The following is a 25,481-nucleotide window of genomic DNA, read 5'->3' on the forward strand; positions in this document are numbered from 1 at the left end:
TGGACCTTTTAAGAGGAGACTACTGCAGCCTCACCTTGAGCCCTGTGCAGTTTTGGGCACCATAACAGAAAAAAAAAGCACTAAGCTATAAGAAAGCACCCAAAGGAGGGCAGTGAAGATAGTGAAGGGTCTGGAGGGGAAACCTTGTGAGGAGCAGCTAAGGTCAAGGCCTGTTCAGCCTGGAGAAGAGGACACTCAGGGGAGACCTCGTGGTGGTCTTCAACATCCTTGTGAGGAGAAGCAGAAGGGCAGGCACTGATCTCTTCACTCTTGTGACCAGCCACAGGACATGAGGAAATGGCATGAAACTGAGTCAGGGGAGGTTTAGGCTGGATATCAGAAAAAGGTTTTTCAATCAAAGGGAGTTGAGCACTGGAACAGGCTCCCCAGGGAAGTGGCCACAGCACCAAACCTATCTGAGTTCAAGAAGCATTTTGACAATCCTCTCAGACATATGATGTGATTCTTGGAGTGTCCTGTGCAGGGCCAGGAGTTGAACTCCTTGGTCCCTTCCAACTCAGCATATTTTGTGATTCTATCATTCTATGCAAACTAGCAGATCAGCTGGAATATCAGAGCAAAATTTCTGTGTATTATTTCTTTTATGAACATTAAGATCATTTATCAAGATGAGGAAGCACTTTACTTGTTTTGACAGTAAGATTAATCCTAGATATTTTAATGTGTCTACACTGCTGTAGGTGTTCACATCCAAAGGGATGATCCAGATTGCCTGTATGATCTCTGGAAAAAAACAGGCCTTTTGATGCCAAATACATCTGTTCATTTGCCTGGTTGTAGATGTACATCACTAGATAAGATCGATCTTTCCAGTATCTCATTTTTCTGGTTTAACTGTGAAGGGTATGACAATAGCTAGCTGAGAGGTTGATGTCTGCATTACAGACATCAAATTTTCAAGCAAATCCCACCCTTCCTTCCTCTATGACTGATCACATAAATGATCCTGCTTTTCTAACATGTGTGTCCAAATCTGAAAATTTTCCAGCTTTTTCTTGAGTATATATTTCATTTCAAATCCACCCAATCACATTAATGATGTGTTATGCCATCCCATCATTTTTTCATCAACTGATGATGATATCAATAACAACAACGAAAGGAGATAGAAGATACAAGTATGGAAGGGGAAAGATATGATCAGGCAAAAAATGTTCAGATGGTGTGCTTATAACAGTCCTCTTGCATCTACAGCTAGAAATTTGATATGTGAAGTACTATTCAATGATCTTGCTTTAATAGTTAACAGATCATTCCTGTTATATCCAATAAATCCAATTAATTGAGCACAATCTGATACTGGCTTATGGTCAAAACAAAACCCAAAATACAGCTCAGTTGACTATAGCATGACACACAGCCAAAATAAGACCCAGAATTTTTACCTCGGTGTAGCTTAAAATTTGGCCAGAACTGGGATTTTTTTTCCCTGCACTGAGAGAGAGAGCACAATATAAACAAGTTTCAGTCAAGTAACAGTGAATTTTACTACATCAGTAGGAAAAATCCCCAACCAAAAATACTCCCATGTGAAAACCTGAAGCCTAACTTTAATTTTTTCTCTTTCCTTGTCTGTGCTTCTTGGCAGAGTACAAGTAGGCACTGGTGACTGAAAGCCTCTCTGTTGTTGACTACCTGGTAGATCACTGAAGTAACCATTAAAGAGAGATAGATGCCCATTCTCTAGCCCATCACACCTTTCAATGTCTGTTACAACCAGAATTGCCAGCACAGCACCTAACACAAACACAATGCCCTCCTAAGCATTCTGTATGTCCTCAGACATCCATGTTTTTCATGCATGAACTAATGATCAGCAAGTGCCGTACCCAAGCAAGCTGCGGCTCCCACCATTGCATAAAGTCCCGGTGTGACACAATCTGCCCCAGGTCTGCACCAGTTCCTGAAGATGATCCAGTCATGATGGTGATATGCCAGCTGCTCTACTCCAATCCCAACCATCCTGCCAGCTATGGCTCCAACAGCCATGCTAGGAATGAAAAGGCCTGAAGGGATCTGGAATGACATTCACACACATAAGTGCCTCGACAAAAATGACTACTATCAAACAACTTTTTATTATGAATAAGAGAACAAAGTTTCCTTATTAAATGCCGGCTCAGAAGGCCATAGCCTCATGGCAGCCTACAGTGCTGATCCCCATGGTCTGACACAGGTGTCTGCAGTGACTGAGTTTATGTGGCTACATGTGTATCAATAACTTTATAAAACGTTGATGCACTTTTTAAAGTAATTTTGAATCCTATCTGCTGCATCACACGGAACTTGGGAGATAAATGGTGTTTCTGAATAATAGTCTGTTTTTGAAGTCAAGATGCTCCTGGCTTTGCCTTTATTGCTTTCTCAGCAGGAAGTCAGGAGCTACTGATGATTCCGTCATAGGCTTATGAAGAAGCTTAACTGAAAACAATGTCTTGATTTCACCCTCTATCAGACAGAGCACTAAGTGGTTTTATTATTACTTTTTCAGGCTAAATCAGACCAGATTTTAAATTAAATGTTAAATGCAGAATAAAAATCCAGAGAAAAGAGGCTGACTGCTCAGACCAGGAAGCTCTATGAATCATTGCTTTGCTGTCTGCTATACAGACAAGTTACAAATCAAAGGCAAGGTTGTTATATGTTTTTAAGTCTGAAAATATACCTTGAGCTTTTTAGAGAGCTAAACTAACCACTTCAGCATAGCACAGAGGCATTAAGGCTGATAACAGCAGTTGCTACATCCTACGCCATATAGTGTTAACTTTGCTAATACAGTTGGATTAAGTCTTTTAGATTGAGTGGGTAAAGCTGTTTTGCCTGTTCTTTTACAAAATAGTTGAAACTGTCAGTTCCATTTAACAAATTTTAAATATATAGGCTAAATAAAGAACCATATGCCAAATAAAGAACCAAAAGTTTTAAATTAACTGTCTGCCAGCCATAAATCTGTTTCTAAAGTGAAGGGCTAAAAAATGGATCCTCAGTTCAAGTGTAGTGTTCATGAGAAAGATGAGACACTTTAGCTCTAAGTATGGCACAAAATATAGTGCAGAACCCAGAAAAACTTCCCATCGTCTGCTGCCATCAGATCCAGAAGTAAATGCTCAGATAATGGGGGCTGTAGACAGACAGATAAGTGTTTTTTATGGGCTCCAGCAATCAGATATATAGAGCTCACCACAAACAGCTTGGTATATATTGAAAACTTGGATAAATTGTTCTTGGACCTTTCACCACTCATTTAGGGGGAGGAGGAATAGTTGAAAGGAAAAGTTGCAAATCCAGAATAATCAAATCATACATCCATTAACACTCCCATTTATTCCCTTTTTTTTCCAAGCTACAGTGCTTAAAAAGATTTAAAAATCGACCTTTTCAGATACTTTTATATTTTTGTGATGTTTTAAATGTGTAAAGTAGTCAATTTAAAGTTATTACTTCCCTGAGCATAGCTACCTTGAAGCACTTTACGACATTAATCTAACAAGACAAACAACAGTGTAAATAGTCCATATCCACTAGAGAGCTGAAAAACAGCTGCGTTGGGAATCATCTTGAATTTGCTTATTGGCAGCAGCAGATTTAAATTCCCATACAGACTTCTTCTTCACTTAATAAAAGCACAGCTGACTAGAAGGTGGAAAAGCAGGGGCCCACAGAGCAAGCTCTGTCAGACAGACCACAGCTGCTGACAGCAACCCGCAGCAGCTTCCGCACTTGTCCCCAGTTTACCTTCATGCCAAAAGTGAATATCGTGATGACAATTTTAAACACCAAAGCCAAGGCAAGCTGCCACATGGCGGAGTAGACTCCAGGACCGGCAGGTCTGTCAGGAATGTCATCCACTGGCCGAGTCATGTTTGGGTCATTGATGTAGTCGCAGAGTTGTGAGGACTCCAGGGCACCGCAGTCATTGAAGAGCTCCGAGATGAGCTCGCTGGTGCTCCTCCGGGTATAGGGATTGGGGTAGGCAATGATGGCAGTGATGGCTGTAATCACTATGACCTCCAGCACTGGGTATTTCCCAAGTCTGGTGGTTTTTCGCCTCCTGCACCAGGCGATGTTGCATCGGATAAAAAGGGTGCCCCAGAGGCCCCCAAAGACGCCGAGTAGGATGAAGGGGAAGAGTTCAGCCATGTACCAGGGGGTGTGGTACTCCACATAGAACAGGACCAGTCGGCTGTTTCCAAAAGGATTGATGGACCTCAGTGTGAAGGCAGCCACAAGAGCAGCAAAAAATGACCTCCAGAGGGTTTTCAGAGGAAAGTAGTAGCTGACCTAAAACCAAGCAGAGACTGTAAACCTTTCACTGTGACAGAGGATGCTTCCTTTAACTGCCATCAACATCTGTTTCATTTGACTTTACTGGGAACACTAGTTCTTACCACAAGCAGAACACATTCACAAAGGCACCAGAAAAGGCATTTTCATATTTCAGACAGGGAGCAGCAACTAGTTTAAAAAATCAATAAATCTAAATCCAGAGTTGCTGTCTAGACAGTATAGAAGATGCTTGACAGCTTGGCCTATGTGTCAAAAAGCTGAAAGCTGGAGAAACCTCAGTCCAGGGATACATTTCCAAATTGAATCATTTAATTTGTTTCCAGAAAGCCAGTGCTGATATGCTTCTCAAATTAGACTAAAATATCTGCTTATTTCTTATGACTACAAATCAAAGATTATTTTTGCTTTAGAAGAAAAAATACGTATATAAATACTTGATAAATAAAGAGCAATTTTAGAAACAGGTATCAAATGAAAATACATTTATTGAAGATAGTGAACTTCCATGTCTCACCTCTTCCAGACTAAAAAGCACGCCTCCAATTGGAGCCCCAAAGGCAACAGAAACTCCCGCAGCAGCTGCAGCCGAAAGCACCTACAAAGCAAATGTTTACATACAACGCATGAGTCCTTTGAAGCCCCAAGTAACCAGACAGAGAAATTAGAGATGACATGAGTCAACCTCACCTCTCTTCTCTTTCCTTCATTCTTGCTGTACTTTGAGAAAAGGCTGCTGAAGAAGTTTCCACAGCAACAGGCCACGTGGACTAATGGCCCCTCTTTCCCAAGGCTGAGGCCTGAAGATACCACCAGAACCAAGGTAACTGTTTTGATTAAAAGTGTCCACTTTCCCAGGTAGCCCCTAATAATGAACCCACTCAAGATGGTTTTTATCTGGAAAGCAGGAAGAACATGTTGAAGAGATGAAGAAACTTTTTCTACCCTGAACTTTCAAATGGAGTTAAAACTCCAGTGGAGTTTAAAAAGTTGCAGACTGCATGAAAAGAGACAGTGATGGAGACAAAGAAACTGTAGGTAGGGCAGCTTTCCCACAGCCATATCTGAGCAGGGGTTAAGCAGACCACACTTTTACTGCTGTTATGGGTGGTCCCCGTAACAGTCGGTAAGGATTCTCACAGAGATCAATAGAAATATGAAACTCTTACATATCTCCTTGGCTTACAAGATCAGAGTTAAACTAGATTCAACTTTAACAAAGCAGCAAAAAAGGAAAATAAACAACCACAGGCTTTTTCAAGTTAAAACACACACAAAAAACTTTCAAAATATTTGGAATTGCTGTACCATACAAGCATGCAAATATGATGAAATGAGAAAGTCCAAACCACCTTATTTTTACATGTTTTCTCTTAATTTTGCATGTGATTGTCTAGGATAAAGCACAGGGCATGTGCATTCCACATGACCTGCAGGGTGGGATTTGGGTTTGGACGCAGTCTGGAAATGGGCTGGAGCTGAGCATCACCTCACATGAGGGATTTAACACTTGGAAACTCACTTTACAGTTAACTATGAAAACTTTTTAAAACCACAGATATATCAAATATGTAACAAAGACACACATGACTACTTTGAAATATGGAAATTATTTAAATATTTCCAATTATTGGTGGTGGGGTTTTTTGAAACATTTGGATGTTTTTCCTAGAGATCAAGAACAACAGTATGCCACGATTTCTAAAATTTGAGCTGTTGATTCTGTCTGCCAGATTCCTAAATAACAATTCCAGTGGTTCCATAGCGCTTCTAACAAAAGACTGTCCTGATTTCAAAGATTTTGAGTAGCTCTGCTTATTGAATTACAGGGTTCTTCATTTTAAGAGCTTAAATATGGACTGCAGTTCAATATGTAAAATATTGAAAGTCAAGTAGATATTTTGGCTTCCGTAATGCTGTCGTGCTGCCATAATGTGGATGACACTGTGTACATGGACACAATTTGCACCAGACACTCTGGGATGGGCATCTTCAGTAGGTTAGGAAGTCATAGCTTTGTAGCCCTCTCTCTTCTTTTTATTTTTTTCTTTTATTTAGAGTCTAACCTAGAAAATAACTGGTTTAGTAACTGACCCAAGTAATTTCATCCAAGAAAAATTCTATATAATTTCTTAGTGAATACGTGTCTCTTGGAGATGTTGATTTTTATTTCAAGTCTCTGGCAATGAACAAGTATGTGCATTAACCTGTCACAGTGACATTTGAACATTTTCCATTATGAAAATTTAGATGAGCACCATAAATGCATAGATGAAGGAATGAAGGCAGATGAGATGGAAAGACAATTTTCTTGAAACAAGAAAATTGTTGCCTCGTAATATAGTTCTTGAATGGGAAAAGGTGGTAAATCATCAGTTTTGTTTCGTACTTGGATATTCATTCACAAAGAGAAACTCACCTCTGGGATTCCAGAACCACAGGCATAAGGAGCAAATACTCTGACCAAGGAGACTGCCAGGAAAGCAAAACATAGAGCCCACATAATGTACAGAAAATAGTTTAGAATGTAAGCACTTGCACCCTAGAAAAATAACAGAAACATTGTTAGACAAATGCAAGTTGGCAAATCTCACATTTCTACTAGAAATCATGGTGGCACAGAGCCTGATCTTTTCATTGACATGCTAACTGCTGCTTTTCCTCAGGAAGGACAAATGACTTTATATACCATAACAATTTAATTACTCGTGGAAAGAAGCTGCATACTAATATACACCTAACCTAGCCCATACAGTCTGTTTGCAAGGGACCCAAACACCTTAAGCTGAACATCTTTAATGCACTAAAAAAATTAAACTAACCTACAAAAAAATTCCAAAACATCAAACAAATATGTCATAAGAGCAAAAGCAACTGGTAAAAAAAAGGTACCTAATGAAGGAATCTGCTGTGTTCATCCCATGGTGGGAGACAGGATGAGACCCTGATACATCTTTTTCTGAGGGCTGGTATTCAAAGGTCAGCTCTGCATGCAGATACTAATATTTTCAAATGAGACTCTTGTGTATATCATTAGCCAGTTCCGTTTACAAATGGGGAGGATAAAACCATAAATAAATCCTTTCCTTCTATATGATGCTATCTATAATAGGGTTAAAAATAATTTGAAAAACAGCACAGTTTCCATAGAAACATCTCAATCATTTTTGCCCTGATATTTTAAAAGCATTCCAGTCAGGAATAAGCCTGTCTTCAAACTGAAGAGTTTTACTTTTCCGACAGAATGGAAATGCTAATGATCATTAACAACAGTTGGCTGTGCAGTGCCATAGGGAAAGCACAGTCAACAGTGACCTTCAGGCATTCTACCTGTCTCCAATGGTCAAGTCGAAACTTTTGTTAAAAATCTTCCTTAGGATACAATACCACTTCCTTTTCACAGACATAATTGTTTTAGATTAATTTCAATACCCCCACCTACACAGACAAAAGAGAATCTAGTCAGAGGCATCAAACTGATACACGGAGCTTAAGCCTTCAAACAATACCCTCCAGCAACTTGACACTACAGAATAAAACACTGAAATGGATCTCAGTGCAGAAATTGGTATGAATCCTTCACCTTTAAGTGAACTCTTCCTACCGGATGCAATTCCAGCTGCTCAAGAACATCGGGGACCCTGTCTTTGCTCTGCAGGACGGCAGGCTGGATATCAACATTATGATAAATCAAGTAGGAAAACAGGCATTAATCAGTTGTATCATGTCTTTAGTTAACAGAGCTGGCCAAACCCCGTTGCTAGTCATAAAATACCTAGAGCTGAGAAGTCTCTCTCTTTTCAAGTCTGCAAGGAATCAACCTTTAAAAGCATGGATGTTTGCTAGTTTCTTTTTCCAGGTCTGTCCAAATGAAAATACAGTAAGGAAACCACTGCCCTTATCCTTGTGTGTATATTTGAAAGAAGTGCAATTTGTTAAGGTCCTCTTGTGCTTGCTGAAGTCAGCAGCTGGCTTTGCTGATAACAGCAGAAGAGCAATACCGTGTTATTCCCTAATACCCTGAGACTAAGCAGTCATGGATCCCACACTGGCAGTGACTGACAGGCAGCTGTAGTAACCATGGATCTTTGTTGCTACAGCTGAAGACAGTCCATGAATGTCTTCTCCTAGTGCTTTCAATTACAAGCAGCTATGACAATATTTACTCTTCCTCTACAGAAAACTCTGGATATCTTGCCTCAGGGCAAAATCCTCCTGTCAGTGTGAGCCTGGAGTGCCTCCAAAGAAGGCCAATGTCTTGACAACAGTTTGGCCCTACTATGCTGAGCAAAAGCTGTAGTTTTGCTTCTAAATTCACTGGAGTCAAATTAACTTTGTTTCTTTTTACATCTTCTTCTTTCACAACTCAGAAGTCATAAGAAAACTATGTCAGCTCGTTACTGCAATCACATATACACCTAGAGTGCTGTGGCAGGACCCCACAAGAGCCCATATGGCCAGTTCAACCTTATCCCTTGGGACAACTTTCATTGTTACATTTTCCAGATATCTGGCATTCTGCAGGTTCAACTGCAGCAATTTCTAATGATTAATAATATGAAAACCTTTGGGAAGTGAAGTAGCAGTAACTCAGTATTAGCAAATGGCTCATTTCTCATCCATTATGTGCCATTACTAAGGCCTTGGATCGGTAGAAGTCTAGGCATGTACACTGCAATCAGATCAAATCAAGAGCCCAATCAGAGATGTGATCCTGCTAAGACCTTTCCCACTACTGGCTGAAAAGGCTCACCTAGAGCAATAGTAATGAAGTAAGTAGGGAAACTGAGCAAAATGTATTTTAGTTTGCAAGACCAAGCACATTTCAGATCTGGTGTCAGTCCAGTTTAGATACAAATGGAACACAATAAAAAACAACCCTCACAAATGCAGAATCCTGGAAGAAACCACATCCCTCGGGATGCCATCCAATGTATGTTTTCTTCAGAGGCCTACAGCTCTACCCTGACCCTATGGGGGATGTCACAGTTTTCAGACTCCTTCCTGTGGAGGTTACAGCAGTGTGTCTCCTCAAGACTGACAGATCCAAGGCTGCAAATTGGAGAACTGAGTTCCAGGTATAGAGTGGTTTCCTTGTCTTGCAGGTCTCAGCCTCATGACAGGAGACAGAAGACCTGGGATGGGAATACAATCCCTTGCTGGATTCAGTGTTAGGATCCGTGGAAGACATGGAGCCCTTTCCTCTGCCCTGAACAGGTGTAAGGTGACAACAATGGGGTCCTCAGCTTTTATGCAGTTGGGGTTGGGACGAAACTGGACCTGCAGAACAGGGAGGGTCTGGATACCAGATTCTGGTTAGAGACCCAGCTGAAGTAAGTGACATCTGATGAGCTTGTGATCTGCCAGTGAATTTGAGGTTTTGAATGTCACTTGCATCAAAAAAACCTCTTCCCCTGCTCTTTATAAGTTGTCAGGACCAGAGGGGTGAAGAGTATAATTGACCTACAAAATAGCGATTAGGGAAGAAAACATAGCCTGGTAGGTGTCTAGTGTGCTATTATGTTTTCCATAATAATTTATATCAAGCCTCTGCTTTGGGCTCAGTTTAGAGGAGCACTAGAACGGAAACATTTTTCAAGAGATGCCACGGGAAATGTCACAATTCTCAGTGAGAACATACGTACAAGGTTTATCACAGCTATAAATTGGCAAAACCACCAGGAAGAACTGATCTAAATCTCAGTCCTCAAAATGTCATTGAGTTGGCTATGATGAGAAAGACTCACAGTCATGCATAAAAAAGGAAGGCATGTCTAACCAGAGTATCTTTAGGGAATCTGTTCCAAATACTTTTTGCCTAAAATGTGCTCCAATGTGCATTGTTGTTTTATAGGGCTGTTATGTAAATGGCTGGCACAAAGTGAAACAACACATAAAAAAAAAAGGCAAAAGTATTATGAAATTCAGTCAAGTTCGGTGTATTTTGAAACCTACTAGAGTATTCTACTGCTATAGGAATTATATCATGCAAAACTTGCCCATATCGTAAGCCTTTTTCTATGAAACTGAATTTTTACTTTCCATATTCACATTTTTGTTGGGCTTTCCTGGGATTTCAATGTAAGAATAACAGACAGCTATATTATTAATATTTACAGCATCAATCAGGCCATGGCAGCCAGGAACCCACAGATCTTAGAGGCCCATTTGTTCCTAGAAAGGCACCAAAATTAAGCCAAGATGAACCTTTTTTTTTGTTTTTACCTGCTGTGACAGTACACCAGGGGGGAGAAGCCCATTTGAATACAAAGAGAGTAAAGTTTCACAGTGCCCACCTTGCTGGTACCTCTCCTACAGGCCACAATGTACAACAGTCATGACTGCTGGTTTCAAGCAGCAGAAGAAAGCAATAAATTTTCCCAAGGATATGCACCATTTATATGTTCTAGCCAGAGTAAAGGCATGTCAAACACATACACAGGATTTTCAAATCCCCTAACAATTGTAACAGTCTCCTCTTTTTTCCCTTCCCACATTTTTTGTTCTCTTAACTTACAACATCATCCCCAGTCCTGCAGCTTTAATGCCAGGGTAATATTTCTTCAATGTCACAAAGACAGAACCACCCAGACCAGAATGAACCTAGAAAATCTCTGGCAAAGGGAAGGTTGACACTGTGACTGGCAACTGTGCTGAGAGATTTTTGCCTCTGATCTTGTGGTGGGAATATTCATGAATAGTGAGCAGTCCACTACTTTAATTGTGGTTAATTAGAACTGTGGAAAATTGAGCTATACATATTCACAGACACTCCCATCTAGGACCACTTTTACTGTAAACCTAAAGCAGCACTGAAGGAAACATGAGTGACACACTTGTATGGCAGTGAAGGTGTCCTCAAACACTGCAAGACCAGACTACATCCACACTGGGGGGAGATCTGATACAACCTCTCCAAGTCACTGACCTCCACATCATAATCAGTTTTTGAAAGATTCAAGTCAGCTGCAGAAATGAGAAGGAGGGAGGGATTTAAGAAAATAATTCTGCCAAAAAATTGCCTTGTGAAGGGATCAATATTATTCAATACATTGAATAATTTAGGTTGAAAATAAAATGTCCTTTTTTGTACTTTTCTTGAAAGTATCATTTGCTAAATGGTATATGGAAAGGCTTCTTTTGATTGTCTTCAAAATGCAACTTTCACCTGTTTTGCTTTGAAAAGCATTCTTTGTACCTAAAATTACTAAAATTGAGGGAAAAAAGTGTAAGAAAAAAATTCTTAAAATGCAAGTTTCATGTCAGTCCAGATCAGCTTTTTCCCTTTCTGTCCACTACCCCTGGAAATCTTTCATTTTGGCAACCCCTCAGAGAGCCCTTTATTTCCCCAGCTTTTTGTGCTAGCTAAATATCCTGATGTCTGACAGAGAAAATTATTGCAAGGGATAAACCTGCAATCCTTTTGTAGCTCTCTCTACTACTCATGGCATCTGAATATATAAAAGCCCATCTGCAATACTGAAAATTTCCTCTTAAATGTGTTTGTCAGTGCTCATCTTTTTTCCTCCCATAAAGAAGTGTTTGAAAGGAAACAAAAAAAATGCAGCTCTGGTCCCTTGGTGATTATGTTATGTGTTTTATGAAACCCTCTTAGTTTAATACTGATAAAAAGAGAGTTCAGTCTCACAGTTTTCCAATTTCCATCCCACTGAAACAATAGGACCTCTTCCAAGTTAAGCAGATTGCTTGTGGAAATGGCTTTTTTTTGCGGCGTGCTCAGTTCATTACTTTCTCTTTCAGAGAGACTCTCTGGAGGGAACATCAGCAAGTATAAAAAGGGCATTGCTGGCCTGCTGTGACCCCAAGCTAATCAGGTCTCCCGTACCTCAGACTGGTTTACAAGAAGTTCAGACCATTTCTGCCACTGGGGACATTTGTCCCTGTCATCGAATGTAGTTTCATTAGACGTCCAGCAGCACTGCTCATGGCTGTACCAGAAGGCAGACAGGCAGACACCCTCCTTCAGGTCTGTCATCCAATCCACAGCTAAATCTATCACACCAGCTAACGTGCCTGGGAAAAAAATGCAGAAAAAGAAATGGTGGCATTAAAAAATATCAAATTGCAAGGAAAATATATCTCATTTTATATGGAGGGGGGGAGGGGAGAACAGAAGTGATTCGTATAAGTAGCTGCAATGTGAGCATTCTCAGCCTGGGAAGAGAAGGCTCCAGGGAGACCTTTTTGCAGTCTTCCAGTACTTAAGCGGGTCTTATTAGAAAGATGATGACAGACTTTTTAGCAGGGCCTGTTGCAATAGGACTAGGAGCAATAATTTTCAATTAAAAGAGGGTTGGTTTAGAGTAGATATGAGGAATTAATTTTTGCAGTGGAAGTGGTGAAACACTAGAACAGGCTGCCCAGAGAGGTGGATGCCCCATTCCTGAAAATATTCAAGGCCAGGATGGATGGGGCTCTGAGCAACCTGGTCTAGTTGAAGTGCTCGTTGCAGGAGGGTTGGACTAGATGACCTTTAAAGGTTCCTTCCAACCCAAACTATTCTATCATTCTATAAATACAAATATACCAAAGAACTGGGGGCATTAACAAGTTTGTCTGATCCTCAATGCTTCCTCACAAGCTTTTATGTTAAATATTACTATTTTCTTACTGACTGATGGCCAAGTAGGGAGGCATAACTGATGTCAGGCCTGACCCTGCAGCTTGTTCCAGGCAGGTGCACCATCTGGCTGAGATAAGGAGAACTTTATGCAGGGTCTCTATACACATACTAAGTTGCAGATCTCAAACCACGTTGTGTATTTCAGGGATAGTGGAGGAGAAGGATATGTATATTTTTCTATAGCCTTTTCGGTCCAAACATAGCAACCTTTCAGAAGGATGATTTCATTACAGAGACAACTTGAATGTCAAATTCTTACTTATGAACTTAATAGAATGAGGCTTTCGATGTGTGTGTACATTCATTAGCAATCTGGACATGCAAAGTACGATTATCCTTCAAATCCTCCCTGTATCAAACCAACCCCTATTTCAGTCTTTCCCGAGTAACTGCATAGAGCTACGATGACACCCGGTGGCCACTAGGAACAGACACGGGCAAACTTGCTGTGGCCAGTCACAAAAAAGAAAAATTCTTATTTTGTAGGACATTTACTCATTGTCAATAATGACCTGCCTCAGCAGCAGCACCGTGAGAGCAGATGGGGCCCCACAAAAGCAAGAGCAGCAGGAAGAGGAGACTGGGAGCAGCCACAACACAGAGAAGCAGACCCGCATTCTGTCCCTGTGTCCATACTTTCTGGGAAGAATTAAATCACCAACTTACAGAAGAGTCATTTAGTGTTTTCCAAACCCCTCTCCATATACCATGGAAAGCAGAATTCATCATTAGTTTTAGAAATACTCATTAATGTGATTTCAGGAAAACAATAATGATTTGAACATAATTTATCAGTGCATTTCTGTAGAACTAAAACACTGGGAGTGGCAGAAAAAAAGCTTTGGAAAATTCAAACTAGTTTGGTTTTGTTTCCAAAACTTTTAGCTTTGTGGCTCCTGCTAAGAATGTAATTACATGAAGCAGGGGTGAGGACTGCTCCCCTTTCTCCTAGCAGCTGGGGCACTCAGGTGGGTCCACAGCTGGTTTATTTGACCTGGAACTAAATTTTTCTGCTTAGCATTTCTGTAAAAGAGGGAAGGAAAAACACATTTCAAACAATTCAAGCAAGTGGAACTGATTTTTATTCCAAAGAACAAAAAAACCCCACAAGTGTTCACAGAGTCTTACACCTAAGTACAAGTTCTCACACCCTTGAGAAGGACACTGACAATGGTCATGAGAGTGAGCAGTGAAAAATTTTTGTTGTATAGAAATAATCAGAAGAACTATACAGATACACTAGACAGGATTACACAGAAAAGAAAGGCTGCAGAACAGAGTGATGGTGTCTGTACCAATTATGTCCTTCCACGAAGACCCTGCCTTACTCTTTCTTACTTACTTCCATTTTTCCCAAGTTTCTATGGAAACAATGAACCACATTCTTAGATGTTGATGAATCATTGTGTTGCTAGTAACTTCAGATTGCATTGCTTACTGAGTCTTGCAGTAAGCTCTAAATTCTCCAATTTTCTGAAAGTTTCGGGAAGAAAAGTGTCCTCATCCCTTGGATATCAGCACCAAATGCTGTGCCTCTTGAATCTCTTGATGGATCTTTGGCATTCTCTGTAGTTACCCCAATCTTTAAAGCTTACATTACTCTTAACCAGGCAATGCATATTAATGCTACCTAGCAGAAGATGTAAAGGAAGACAGGCTTTTAAATAGTTTTCCCCAATAAAGTCAGTGAATATAATGAAGAACACTCAGTTCTCTAACATAAAAACTCACAGATACCTCAGCACATCTAAGATTTAATTATGCAGCTGATCTGTTGCAACAATCCATTTTGCAAAATACTTTGCGATCCACATCAGGAGGAAAATACTATATGCAATTTCTTATGCAATGATTCTAAAAAAGAACAATGTTTTACCCACTCAGTGCAGCTACACATGCACAGAGCAAAGCTGCCCAATGGCAGGAACACTGGAGAACAAGGATTTCTCCATTTGACCTCATTGGCTTGTGTTGAATGTGGAGGTGCTGCCTTTGAATGCAAAATCTGAAAGGTACAGTTGACAAAATTTATGGGATTTAGGCTTCCAAGTTAGCTAAGCTCACTTTAAACTCCTTGGCCTGGGTAAATCACCCAAGCACATTTGGAAACGTGAGAAACTTTGGCCCGTCAGTCCCTTCCCATCTTGCTGCTCTCCATCCCCAGCATAGAGGCAGCAATGGCAGGATGTTCCAGGGACCCTCATGCCCTGGGTATTGCTGCTGCTACTTTCCCCTTTCTCTCCCACTCCTTGCTACACTTTCTCCTTGTCTCTGGTAATGCCTGGACCCAGCTGCCCAAGAGCTCACCCAGGTCTGTGTGGCTGATTCAGACTGTTCTCCTCGGAGCAGAGAGAACTTCTGCTTGTGCAGCAGAAGAGGAACCACGGAGGAGCCAGGCTGGTCCATGCAACTCTGTGTGATCATATAGGGTACCCTCATGGCAGGCAATACTTCAGGCAGAGAGGAAAACAACACAAGATGCTCCTTGATGGCACCACCAACCTCATCTCCTCCCTCTCAAACCTAGTTAAGAACCTTTGTCTGTCCATCAGCTATTCCCCCTCCACACTCATCAAAGGGGTGTTGAGCCCTGCTGAGACTGAGGTGCTATAAAATGCTGAAGGCACAGAGCACACGTGTCATTTCAAGAGCAGACCTCAGCAGGGCTTAGAACAGGTCATGGGCACACAGGTAATTTTTGGTCTCTAGTTGATTCACAGGTCCGTGTTCCAGTGTAAAAAATTACTAATTTGGTTTGACACTTTGAGGTAAAACATGTTGTTCTGCACACTTGTCATTGAAAAGGTTGCAGTAGCTAACAGATCTCAGCTGCAGTTTACCCTCAACCTCCATTCCCATACTGGATATATCAGAGTTAGATCTTACTTGAAATCAGCAGCTCTGGCTTTTGACAGTCTTTAGGATTTCAGAATCATGAGTTTTCATTGCAAACCAGAACTGAATCAAACTTCCTGGGACACCTTTACTAAAATAGGAGTATGAGCATGTATTCCACATTCTATGTATGAGCCATGGGATTACTGAGGTCACTAGAGCTCTCAAGGGCTCGCTCTAACTGTATTTGCAAGCAGAATTCTCCTTCCCAGATGAAGCCAACCCCAGCCTTCAGACTGGGTTCAGCAGCCCTGGTACTACACAGTCTATCAAACCGTCTTCCCATCTCACCCTCCCACCAAAGCTTTTCTGGAAAAAATTAACTTTCTAGAAAATAAAATTATTTGCCAAACATGTCATTTCAGCAATGTTTTCTCAAGAACTTCACTGGTACTTCTGAGCCTCCTAACAACTGTAATAAACATATTAACTTGACAGATGCTAAGCAGGAAATTCCCATCATCCCTTGGAAACTGTGAAACTTCACATTGTGCTTTTATCAAGCAGCATGACACAAGAGCACCGTGACATCACTGAAAAAGCATAAAAAATTACATCTGTCTCAGCTTGGTAAGAAAAGTGCAGCTTTCCAAGCTGGAAGATGTGCTAAACTGAGGAGAAGACAGGAGTAATTGAGGAAATTAATGAGTTTTCCATGTGAGTTTGAGCAGGCTGTTAAATATGTAATGTCTGTCAGGCCTGGAAGCAAATCTGAAACTGAGTCTAAAACTGTATTTTGTCTTCACATATATATAAAAAAGATAACCCAGTGGATATAGCAATTTATAAAGCTTTCCTTTGCATGTTCACAACCAACATTTTGCCCTCACCATATTTTCTACTTGCAAAATAAGTGATGACAAGGAAAAAAATCCTACCAATAAAATTGACTTTTGTAAATCAAAGATCCAGAAAGTCAAAGTAGCCCACTGAGTGTCAAACACTCAGATGTCTATTTCAAAAAGCATTAGAAAAATCCCTGTACTGGTGAATAACATTTTTTCTAGGTCAGCACTCAACAGGAGACTTTGCAAGTGGATATTTTTATTAAGGATTGTAACTGCATGGGTGCAAAACTGTACTTTTAGCTTGAAACATCAGTGGACAGACAATGAAGTAAAAAGAGAAGCAGAGGGCACTGCAACAACTTGGGTGAGATGGTCCAGGCATAACTGTAATGCTAACACGTTTGTACCTGCCAGTAGTCCTATGAGAAGCATTACAACCCATCCTGACCAGGCATCCAGCAAACTCTTGATGAACTCCCATATGGATTCTTTACTTTTGCTTGTAATCTGAAATTAAACATATATATAGATATGTTGCTGATTCAGGTTGACATAGTTCTAGAGTACAATGTTTAAAATAATTAAACTCACAGAGTGTATGGAATTTCTTTACTCTCAGCCATCCCAATCACTATTTTTAGAGATGTTCTGCTGATTAAGTTCCAGCAGTCCTTTTATATTTACAAACTCAAGACATCCCACATCAATATTTTTAGAAGTCCTCCTCAAGTCATACAACAAGATAGGAAGCAATAACTTTGGAAAATGTCTGGTTTTTCTCACAATCAGAATGGCTGTGACCCAGGGACTGTGACACACCAAAGCCTGACACCTCTACCTTTCGGTGGCGATCAGTGTCACGCGATTTCTCCCGCAGCCAGTCGATGGTGTGGAAATCTTCATAAGTTCCAACATCAGGGAAAGGCTCATCCAGAAAATCCATCAGGTTGCCTGAACCATTCATGTCTCCTGCATTGACCATATTAGGATCTGGATATAGAGGAAAAACAAGTATGTCAATAAATTCATGCACAAATGACTGTTAACCTTCTTTAAAAGTCAAGTCTGAAAGTAGTGTCTAATAAGACAAGCTCTAGAAAAGGCTGATGTCATTCCCAATGGGACAAGCCATGAGACTTTATTAATTGAGATAGTTTAGGCACAGAGGGTTGGATTCACGCAACTTAAATTCGGTAATCTGAAATTTTGGTGTCTGGAATGTAAGAACCACCGGGGCTGCCTCTAGAGACAGTGAAAGGCTTCTGTAAGGCTGTGTGGCAGGAGAGTGCCCACTCCTTTAAAGATATATGGCCAAGGATCTTTTCCAATAATAAGCATTCAATAAGGATAATCAGCAAAGGAGGAAGCCTGAACAAGGCCACAAACACAATGCAAATGATAAGGGAGGGGGTGGTAAGAAGCAAACCTGGATGAGGACACATGGGAATGTCTATTCCAGCAAAGTTGTCTCATCAGGGACATTGTCAATTGAAAATCATGGAGGAAAGAGAGGAAACCAGAATCAAAATATATTGAAACACAGACCTGATGAAGCAAACATGAAGACCATGACAAACCTCACCACAGATACTAATTGAAGAACTATTAACTCTGTGTGCCTCTTGGATACAGGGTCAACTACTGGTTGAATCTTCACAAGAGGAGGTGGCAATCATATTCCCCAGCCTGGATAGAGACCTTGGGTCCATGAGGGCTCCAGCACATGGGCAGGGGGACCTGGGCTGGAACAGCTGAAGGGTGTGGCCATGCATTTCTAAAAAGTGTTACTCTAAAGAGCAGTTAATCCCATCCATCCTAAAATAGGTACCTGGGAAATGCAATTTGCCAGAGAACACCTAGGGTTTGTAACCTGAAATGGCATGCCTAAAAACATCTGTTATTGTGGAGTTACATGTAAAAAACCCATGAAAACACATAAAATTGGGGCCAGATACAGACTTTATGGGTTGTACAGAGCAGACCCTGAAGAGCCTGTAGGATCTTAATGGACACAAGTTAACTTTTGCTCATCACTGTTGAGCCAGCATAGTACCAATAGCTGCTACTCACTTTCCTCCAACAGATACAGAAATGGGGATGTTACAAGTAAAGAATTTGGATCTTTGAATCTGTCAGTGCCAATTCTCTAATTGGAACAGGCAAAAATGTGTCAGATAAACTTTTAATCAACTGTCCATACACCATGATGTTCTGCTCGGCCCCCTTTATTCACTGCCTTCCCCCACTCCCCCCATTTTCAACTGTTTTACTTGAAATGTGTCCATGTATGTTTTTGCCCTGGTGGGGACTTCAGCAGTGTGATATATGTGAATACTCAGCTTTGGCAGTGTCTGCTTTTTACACTCCACCACATTGGATTTTTGCATGACACAGACTGTGCTGAACACAAGCAGCTGAGAAAAGCATTATCTTACAGGCAACCAGCAGGTTACCATTGCAATACTATAGAGGCCCTTTTAAGTGTGGAAATCAAGCAATCTCCAAGTAATCTCATGGCATGTTCATCTGAAAGAAAACCAAGCAAGAGAATCGCAGCCTGGGGAAGGAAACTGAGAGAGAGCAGGTGTCCTACACGGAGCTGCAGAGCACAAATAACCTGCTGAAGGATTCAGGCGATTTAAGAAGCGTAAGTTAATAGGAGTGACAATTGAGAACAAGGATGCTTCGCCCAACAGGTGAGAGCCCACCCCTGCATTTGCTAAGGGAAATGAGCGTCTGAAGGCGGGCTGATGTGGCTGACAGCAGGCAGGTGAAGTTGCAAGGGGGCCTTGAGCCCAGGACTGGAAGAAGAAGCTGAAAGGAGGTAAGAGGATTAGACTGTGCTATTATTTTGTAACACTGTGATATTTTGCAGATCAGTTACTTCACCATATCCTTTCCATCCAGCAAAGAAGGACCTGTGAAGAACATGTAGCTCAGACTGGTTGCCTGCATGAGGCAGCCCTGACCCACTACATAAGCAAAATTCTGGGAACTCTTACATTGAAAGCACTGGCAAGTTTTCCTTCATACCACAAGAAACTTACCCAACATGCTAGTTATAGCACATAAAAAATAGCTTTGTAAGTACGTTGCCAGTGCCCAGCACATGACAGTATTGTGATGGATAATACCAGGCCAGACCACAAATATGTAGGATAATTACAATCTCAGCCTGAATCTACCCTAAAAATACGTGCTACAAGACACATCCAGGGAGAGAAAAAATGTGCTAGAGACCACAGGGCCATGGTAGACTAAGAAAACAAACAAGCTTTGAACTCTAGGTAGCATACCAGTACCTGGAAATTGCAGCAAACTGGATGATTGTCAGCCTTAAAGTTCACTTCAGGTATTACACGTTTGAAAGCAGAGATGGGATATCAGATTATGCAAAATCCAATTTTAGTAAAGAAAACCTGGCCAGAACACTTTTGAACTGAATACTACAGAGTTTCCATCTTGTGTCCTACCACTAAGCACCATAAGTATCCATTTCTTTCTCTGAATTTTGCATTTATTTCTCTCACCTCGCTGAACATCTGTAATAATCTACAAAGTTTATTTCAGGATAAGTTGACTTGCCTTCCTAGAGAATCTTGCAGAGATGCTTCCAGTTCTGTCAGCCTTACTCCATTTACAGATAATAATTTAATAACTCAGTTACAGATACATTCGTACACATACATTAAGGGCAAACTGATCTTATCCAAACTTGAACTGTAGCCAGGTGTACTGGAGTAATACACTCTGATGATGGCAAAAGCATGAACATTTTGTGGTGTTATTTGTCTCATCTAGCATGAGAAATCTGCACTGTACTCTGGACACTAAAACCTAGAATCCTTTCATAGCTGAGGAGGGGAAATGAATTATTTATATTAGAATGAGACAGGCTGTTTTCCAGAAATGATAATTTCTGTTTATTGATCACCATGAGATGTCAGAGGTAGGTCTCTTCATCTGATCTAATGATTGCAACACCACGAATTGAAAACACTGCAATATTATGACATGCAGAATTAGTAACAAACGGATCGCCTCACTCTTGAGCAACTAAGAGATTTAGATGCTCAGATAGAGCTTATATACACTGAAAGGTGTTGAGTCTTGCTGAGGAATTGTCTGGAATATGTATTTTGTCCCTTTGTTTATCCATATCTTAGACATCCTTGTTGTCCTTTCCACTACTTTTTCAGATGCTGATGCAACATAATTTGTGCAAAGGTTAATGTTTCCTGCTTAGTCCCCACATTCTTATCCTAATAATTTCTGGCTTTCCACCAGCTTTTCGTAGGGCAGACATCCAACATTTTCACTGAGCAGCCTGCTATGACTCCATGAGAAACAGCAGCCAGTTAGGAGCCCATCATTCTGCAATCTCTTAGGGACATTTTCCCCTTTGCTTTGCTTTATCAGCTTTGAATTCCATCAGCCATTTTATTCCCTACAGTACAATAGAGAGCCTCTCCTAACAACGACCTCTCATTTTCACAGACTAGCTTAGTGTATCTGTAACTGAACATTTGTGACAACACTCTGCTTTAATAATTGCAAACATGTTCTTTCTAAAAACTGAACTAGAAAACAAAGGAGTCTGACTGAACTACATATCTCTGGAAGTCAGAGGGTTCTGGTTAGCAGATTTCCATGGATTTAGACTTATGCCAGACTACTGTGATCTTGTAAATGGAGCAAGGTCCTGGCAGGGATTGATTCAGAACTCATGAGAAGTCACAGTACTAGACTGGGAATTGTGACTCCTGATAGAGGCTCTCCTGGCTACTACATAACCCTAGATATCTTCCAGAAGTCTTGGGCCAGGACAACTCGATGGTAAGACTCTGATCTCCCAACTAGACATGCTTGGCACCCAGTATTCTGAAGTCAGAAATAAAGAGTTACCCTGCAAATGCCAGAGGAGATGCTTAAGAGCAGCTGCAGAGTGAGGGCCAAAAGAGGCAGTTCAAAGATTAGCTTGTGAAGCTTTATGACTGTAGGAAGCCAGGTAATTTTTATGTAACCATTGAAACCTCCTACATAAACAAAGCAAAGAATAGATTCATGAAAACAGCCTACAGAAGCCAGGGAGCTGCTGAGGTTCCAGGACACACCAACAAGCACAGTAGGTACTGCATGGACACAAGGTCTCTTCTGTTGCATTTACTCACTTTTTGTTAAAAAACCAAAAGGCAGTAGTATTGTATTTGGGGTTACATTTTTTCCTGCAAGTCTCACAGTGAGTAAACTCCCCATGTGACTGAGATCAGCTGTACGATGCACTGCAACTGGGAGGTAAATTTTATACAAGAGCGATAAATTACATTTACAGTGAAAATACTGACAAACTCTCAGCTTTAGAGCACCAAGCAAATAAAAAAGCCACTGCAAGAAGAGCTCTGTCAGTGAACTGATATTCCAGGTAATATGCTACTGACTGATCGGGTATGAAATGTATTTGACATGGCAAGCACAGACCAAAACATCCCATGCTTCAAAGGGGCTGAAAAGTATACTGATGGAAAACAACTAGCTGAAGAGTCATCAAAGGAAAAGCCTTGGCCCTGGCCTGTTGCTCCTAGACATGGTAGTTCCATGCTATGCTCTCCTCATCCTGTTTTCTGTTTTAATTGGACACATTCACTGAGGCAGGCAGTATGAGTTTTAATGCAACTCCAACAAGTTTCAAGTTACTTTCAACAGATCACAGTTACTGAATTACTTCAACACTTCAAATGTTTCTAGTAGAGGGATGTTAACCTACATGCTTTCATCTGTATGCTGTTTTCCTTGAAAGATGGCAGTGGGGGCGTTGCTCTGTGAAACATGACAGTGTGCAGGGAGCAAACCATACCTCTCTGCTGCTCTAGCATAAGTAATAACTGAACCTGGCAAGAAACTGGGAGAAGAAAGCGGAAGCCTAAATGCCAGTTGCAAGTTCCTAAATTCACATTTGGAGTGACTTTTTCAGGGCATCCATAGCATCATCTACCCCATCTCTTCCGAATGTGTCACATGGCAGCCAACCCACAAAAGGAGAATATGGCACATGTCAGGGGGTTTATATGCTCTAGTACCAATATACGGTGATAAAACAGAGGAGATCCTACTCCAGACATAACACTTCTGAAGTGATTTTAGGTCATTTCAATCATGACTCTATCAGAGTTGAATCCACCACTGACATGAGCGATTGGTCAGATGAGCAGTGCTCATGTGGCATGACATGACAGCAGTTCTTGTATGAATGAAGGAGCACAGGGGCTGTGAAAATCTTTGGGATTTATTTTCTGTAGTTCTCAGTAACTGACAATGTAATTTTACAGGCAATCATCACAAGACCCCTTTGCACTAACAGTTCGTTTGCCACTCTCTGTGCCCTTAATACTTGCATTGACTATTCCAAGTACCAAGTCCTCAAAACAGCCAAGCTTGGTGCCACAGTCTCATGGCTATTAACTGCTCAGCGTAACCTGTCAATCAAAGGCACGTCATCCCAAGAGCCGAGTGTTCTGCCAGCATCCATCCATCCCCTATCCCAAGGGATTTAGACCTAGTTACAGAGACGGACGCAGAGCACTCTCCACACAGAGTTTGAATTAAGGCTTCAACTGAACAGCACGTCAGTGCTGCCAGCAGAGTGAGCTGAACCACAGACCATAGAACAGTTTGGGTTGGAAGGGTCAGCGTTCAGAGAGAGCTGTGAGAGGATAAAGCTGCAGGAGAAAGTTCCTAGAGCTGAGCACGGTTACACCACAGGACTTCAGTACCTCCTGGCCTCAGCCTGAAAGCTGAGGAAGCAGCAAGCAAGATTATTAACAGGGTCACCATGAAAGACATGAATGAAAATTACAGGGGTGTACGTCTTTTGGGGAGGAGCTAGAGACAAAAATCTGCTTAGCCTGGAGCCAGGAAGGCTGAGGAGCTGTGGATTTAATTCCCTTTCCATCCACCTGCCATGAAAAAGACTATCTAGAAACAGCAACATGACATTACACAGGATATAGGAGGCAGGTAAACAGTTATGAAACATTCTTCTAAACAAGAAGTAAGATCCTGTTGGGTCCTGATTTTACAAGGAAAATGTCTTCAGCAAAAGCAAGCAGGCTGAATCCCTAGAAAGTTAAATGGATAATTTTCTATAAGATGAAAAACATCTACAGGCAATTTAAGACTATTAAACTTAGAAGCTTCAGACTGAACAAGTAGATTGAGTTATTGACCTTCTGTCTTAATGACAGAGTTTTAAAAAGGCACTAAAATGGCCTTGAATCAGAGCAATCTAGTTCAGGCTCCTGGAAAAAAATCAGAAAATGCTGAACCCACTTACAGACTTTTTTGGAAACATGGCACATAAAAAGCAAGGAATGATTAAATTGGGAAAATACAGAGGGAAGATAGGATATTAAAATGCCCCTCTTACAATTCAAGGACTAATTAGTCCACATACAAGTAAATAGCCCTGCAAACCCTCAGTCTCCCACCACACTAGCACAGGCAGGCTGCAGTATGGGAAACAGTAGAGTAAAATATTGCAGCATTTTACTGTTATGGTCCCACCACCACTTATTAGGGAGTTTCCTGCTACGATAGTCTGGGCAAGCTAAATACAGTCACATCTTTGATGTGCAACTTTACCCTGAGTAACCTCTACGGAAAAAATTACGAAGCCACAGCCGAGCTCAAAAAACACAGTGTGCCAGATCACTGGGGGGAGGGCCTGGGAGAGAAGGAATGGTGGGAGGGAATATTTGGGATAAATGGCAGAAAAGTGAGGAACAGAAGACTACTCCAGACCAAACCACAGCCTTCAGCTGCCCCTCCTCAGCCACCACACATGCTAATGGGGTGAGCACAGAGGAGATAACAGTGCTGTCCAGCAGCATAGGCGAAAGGAGCACAGGGGTACTTGGAGTGCACCAGTGCACCCCAGGAGCTGATAATCAACTGTCAGGGCTTCCCCACTCTTCCATGACAGCCTGATTTTCCTTTTCTTCTCCTGAGAGGCATTTTCTTCCTCTGAGGAGCAACCCTCACCCCAGCATCTGGCTCCCTGCTCTTTCCCATGATGAGTCCCCTTTTAGAAACCAATTCTTTCCAGTATGAAATATCATGTGCCTGCTCCCCATTTGAGTTTTCTTGGAAAGTCTGAGCAAAATTCATTCAGCTGCTGAGTTATGTCAGAAAGAGAAGGGGAAAAAAAATCCCAGCTTTTCCCTCACAAGCTCCAGTGGAATTTTTGCCAAAGCTGGCTATGTATTAAGAAAAATGTTAAACTCACATCTCTCTTTCCAGCAAGTCTTAAAGGTACCTCCAATAAATTTAGTTGTTAGTGCAGATGTTGGGGCTATGGCAAAAGCAGGAGGGAAGCATTGCTGACTCTGCAACATCCATCTGCAGCTTTCAAACTGAGCTGAAACATTTCTGTTAAAGGATGCCCCTCTGCTAACAGCCCAGCAGGTTGGGCAGATGAGCCCCATGGGCTGCTATCAACCCCACACACCTTTACTTGAAGGAAACAAAATTTGATCAGGTAAAACTCTGAAAGCCTTCAGTTTCTGGAGTAAGAAACTAAATTTCAGGAGACAGGACAGACTGGAAATCAGACTAACAGTGTAGCAGCATGTATGCTTTCTATCGGGTTCTCTCGAGTCCTCTGTCACAAAAAAAGAAAGGAATTTCTCTTCTAAATCAACTGGTTTTACTGCCACAGAGCTTTAAAGCCACAGCTGTAGGGTCAGGGCTGCTACGCAGTTTTCCTCCCCATGCCACACATGGCTGAATTTTGCAGCACCACATTTGGTTTTCCAGTGCTGCTCTTTGCCTTCTCATTCAGAAAATTGTAAGAT

General features: G+C 41.3%; 1 protein-coding gene across 1 annotated transcript in view; it reads right to left on the minus strand.

Moving 5' to 3' along the window:
- Positions 1 to 25,481, minus strand: part of CLCN4 (chloride voltage-gated channel 4) — a 40,957-nt gene that overhangs the window by 12,330 nt on the left and 3,146 nt on the right. Inside the window, exons 2-9 of the mRNA XM_071563331.1 lie at positions 17,471 to 17,622; positions 17,040 to 17,139; positions 12,152 to 12,339; positions 6,725 to 6,847; positions 4,996 to 5,202; positions 4,823 to 4,903; positions 3,757 to 4,302; positions 1,851 to 2,037 (exon numbers count right to left, since the gene is read on the minus strand). Of these exons, the coding sequence (XP_071419432.1) occupies positions 1,851 to 2,037; positions 3,757 to 4,302; positions 4,823 to 4,903; positions 4,996 to 5,202; positions 6,725 to 6,847; positions 12,152 to 12,339; positions 17,040 to 17,139; positions 17,471 to 17,614 (1,576 nt within the window). The 5' untranslated portion in view covers positions 17,615 to 17,622. The remainder of the gene's footprint in view (positions 1 to 1,850; positions 2,038 to 3,756; positions 4,303 to 4,822; positions 4,904 to 4,995; positions 5,203 to 6,724; positions 6,848 to 12,151; positions 12,340 to 17,039; positions 17,140 to 17,470; positions 17,623 to 25,481) is intronic.

Source organism: Pithys albifrons, chromosome 1 (assembly GCF_047495875.1).
Source record: "Pithys albifrons albifrons isolate INPA30051 chromosome 1, PitAlb_v1, whole genome shotgun sequence".
Classification (NCBI taxonomy): Eukaryota; Metazoa; Chordata; class Aves; order Passeriformes; family Thamnophilidae; genus Pithys; species Pithys albifrons.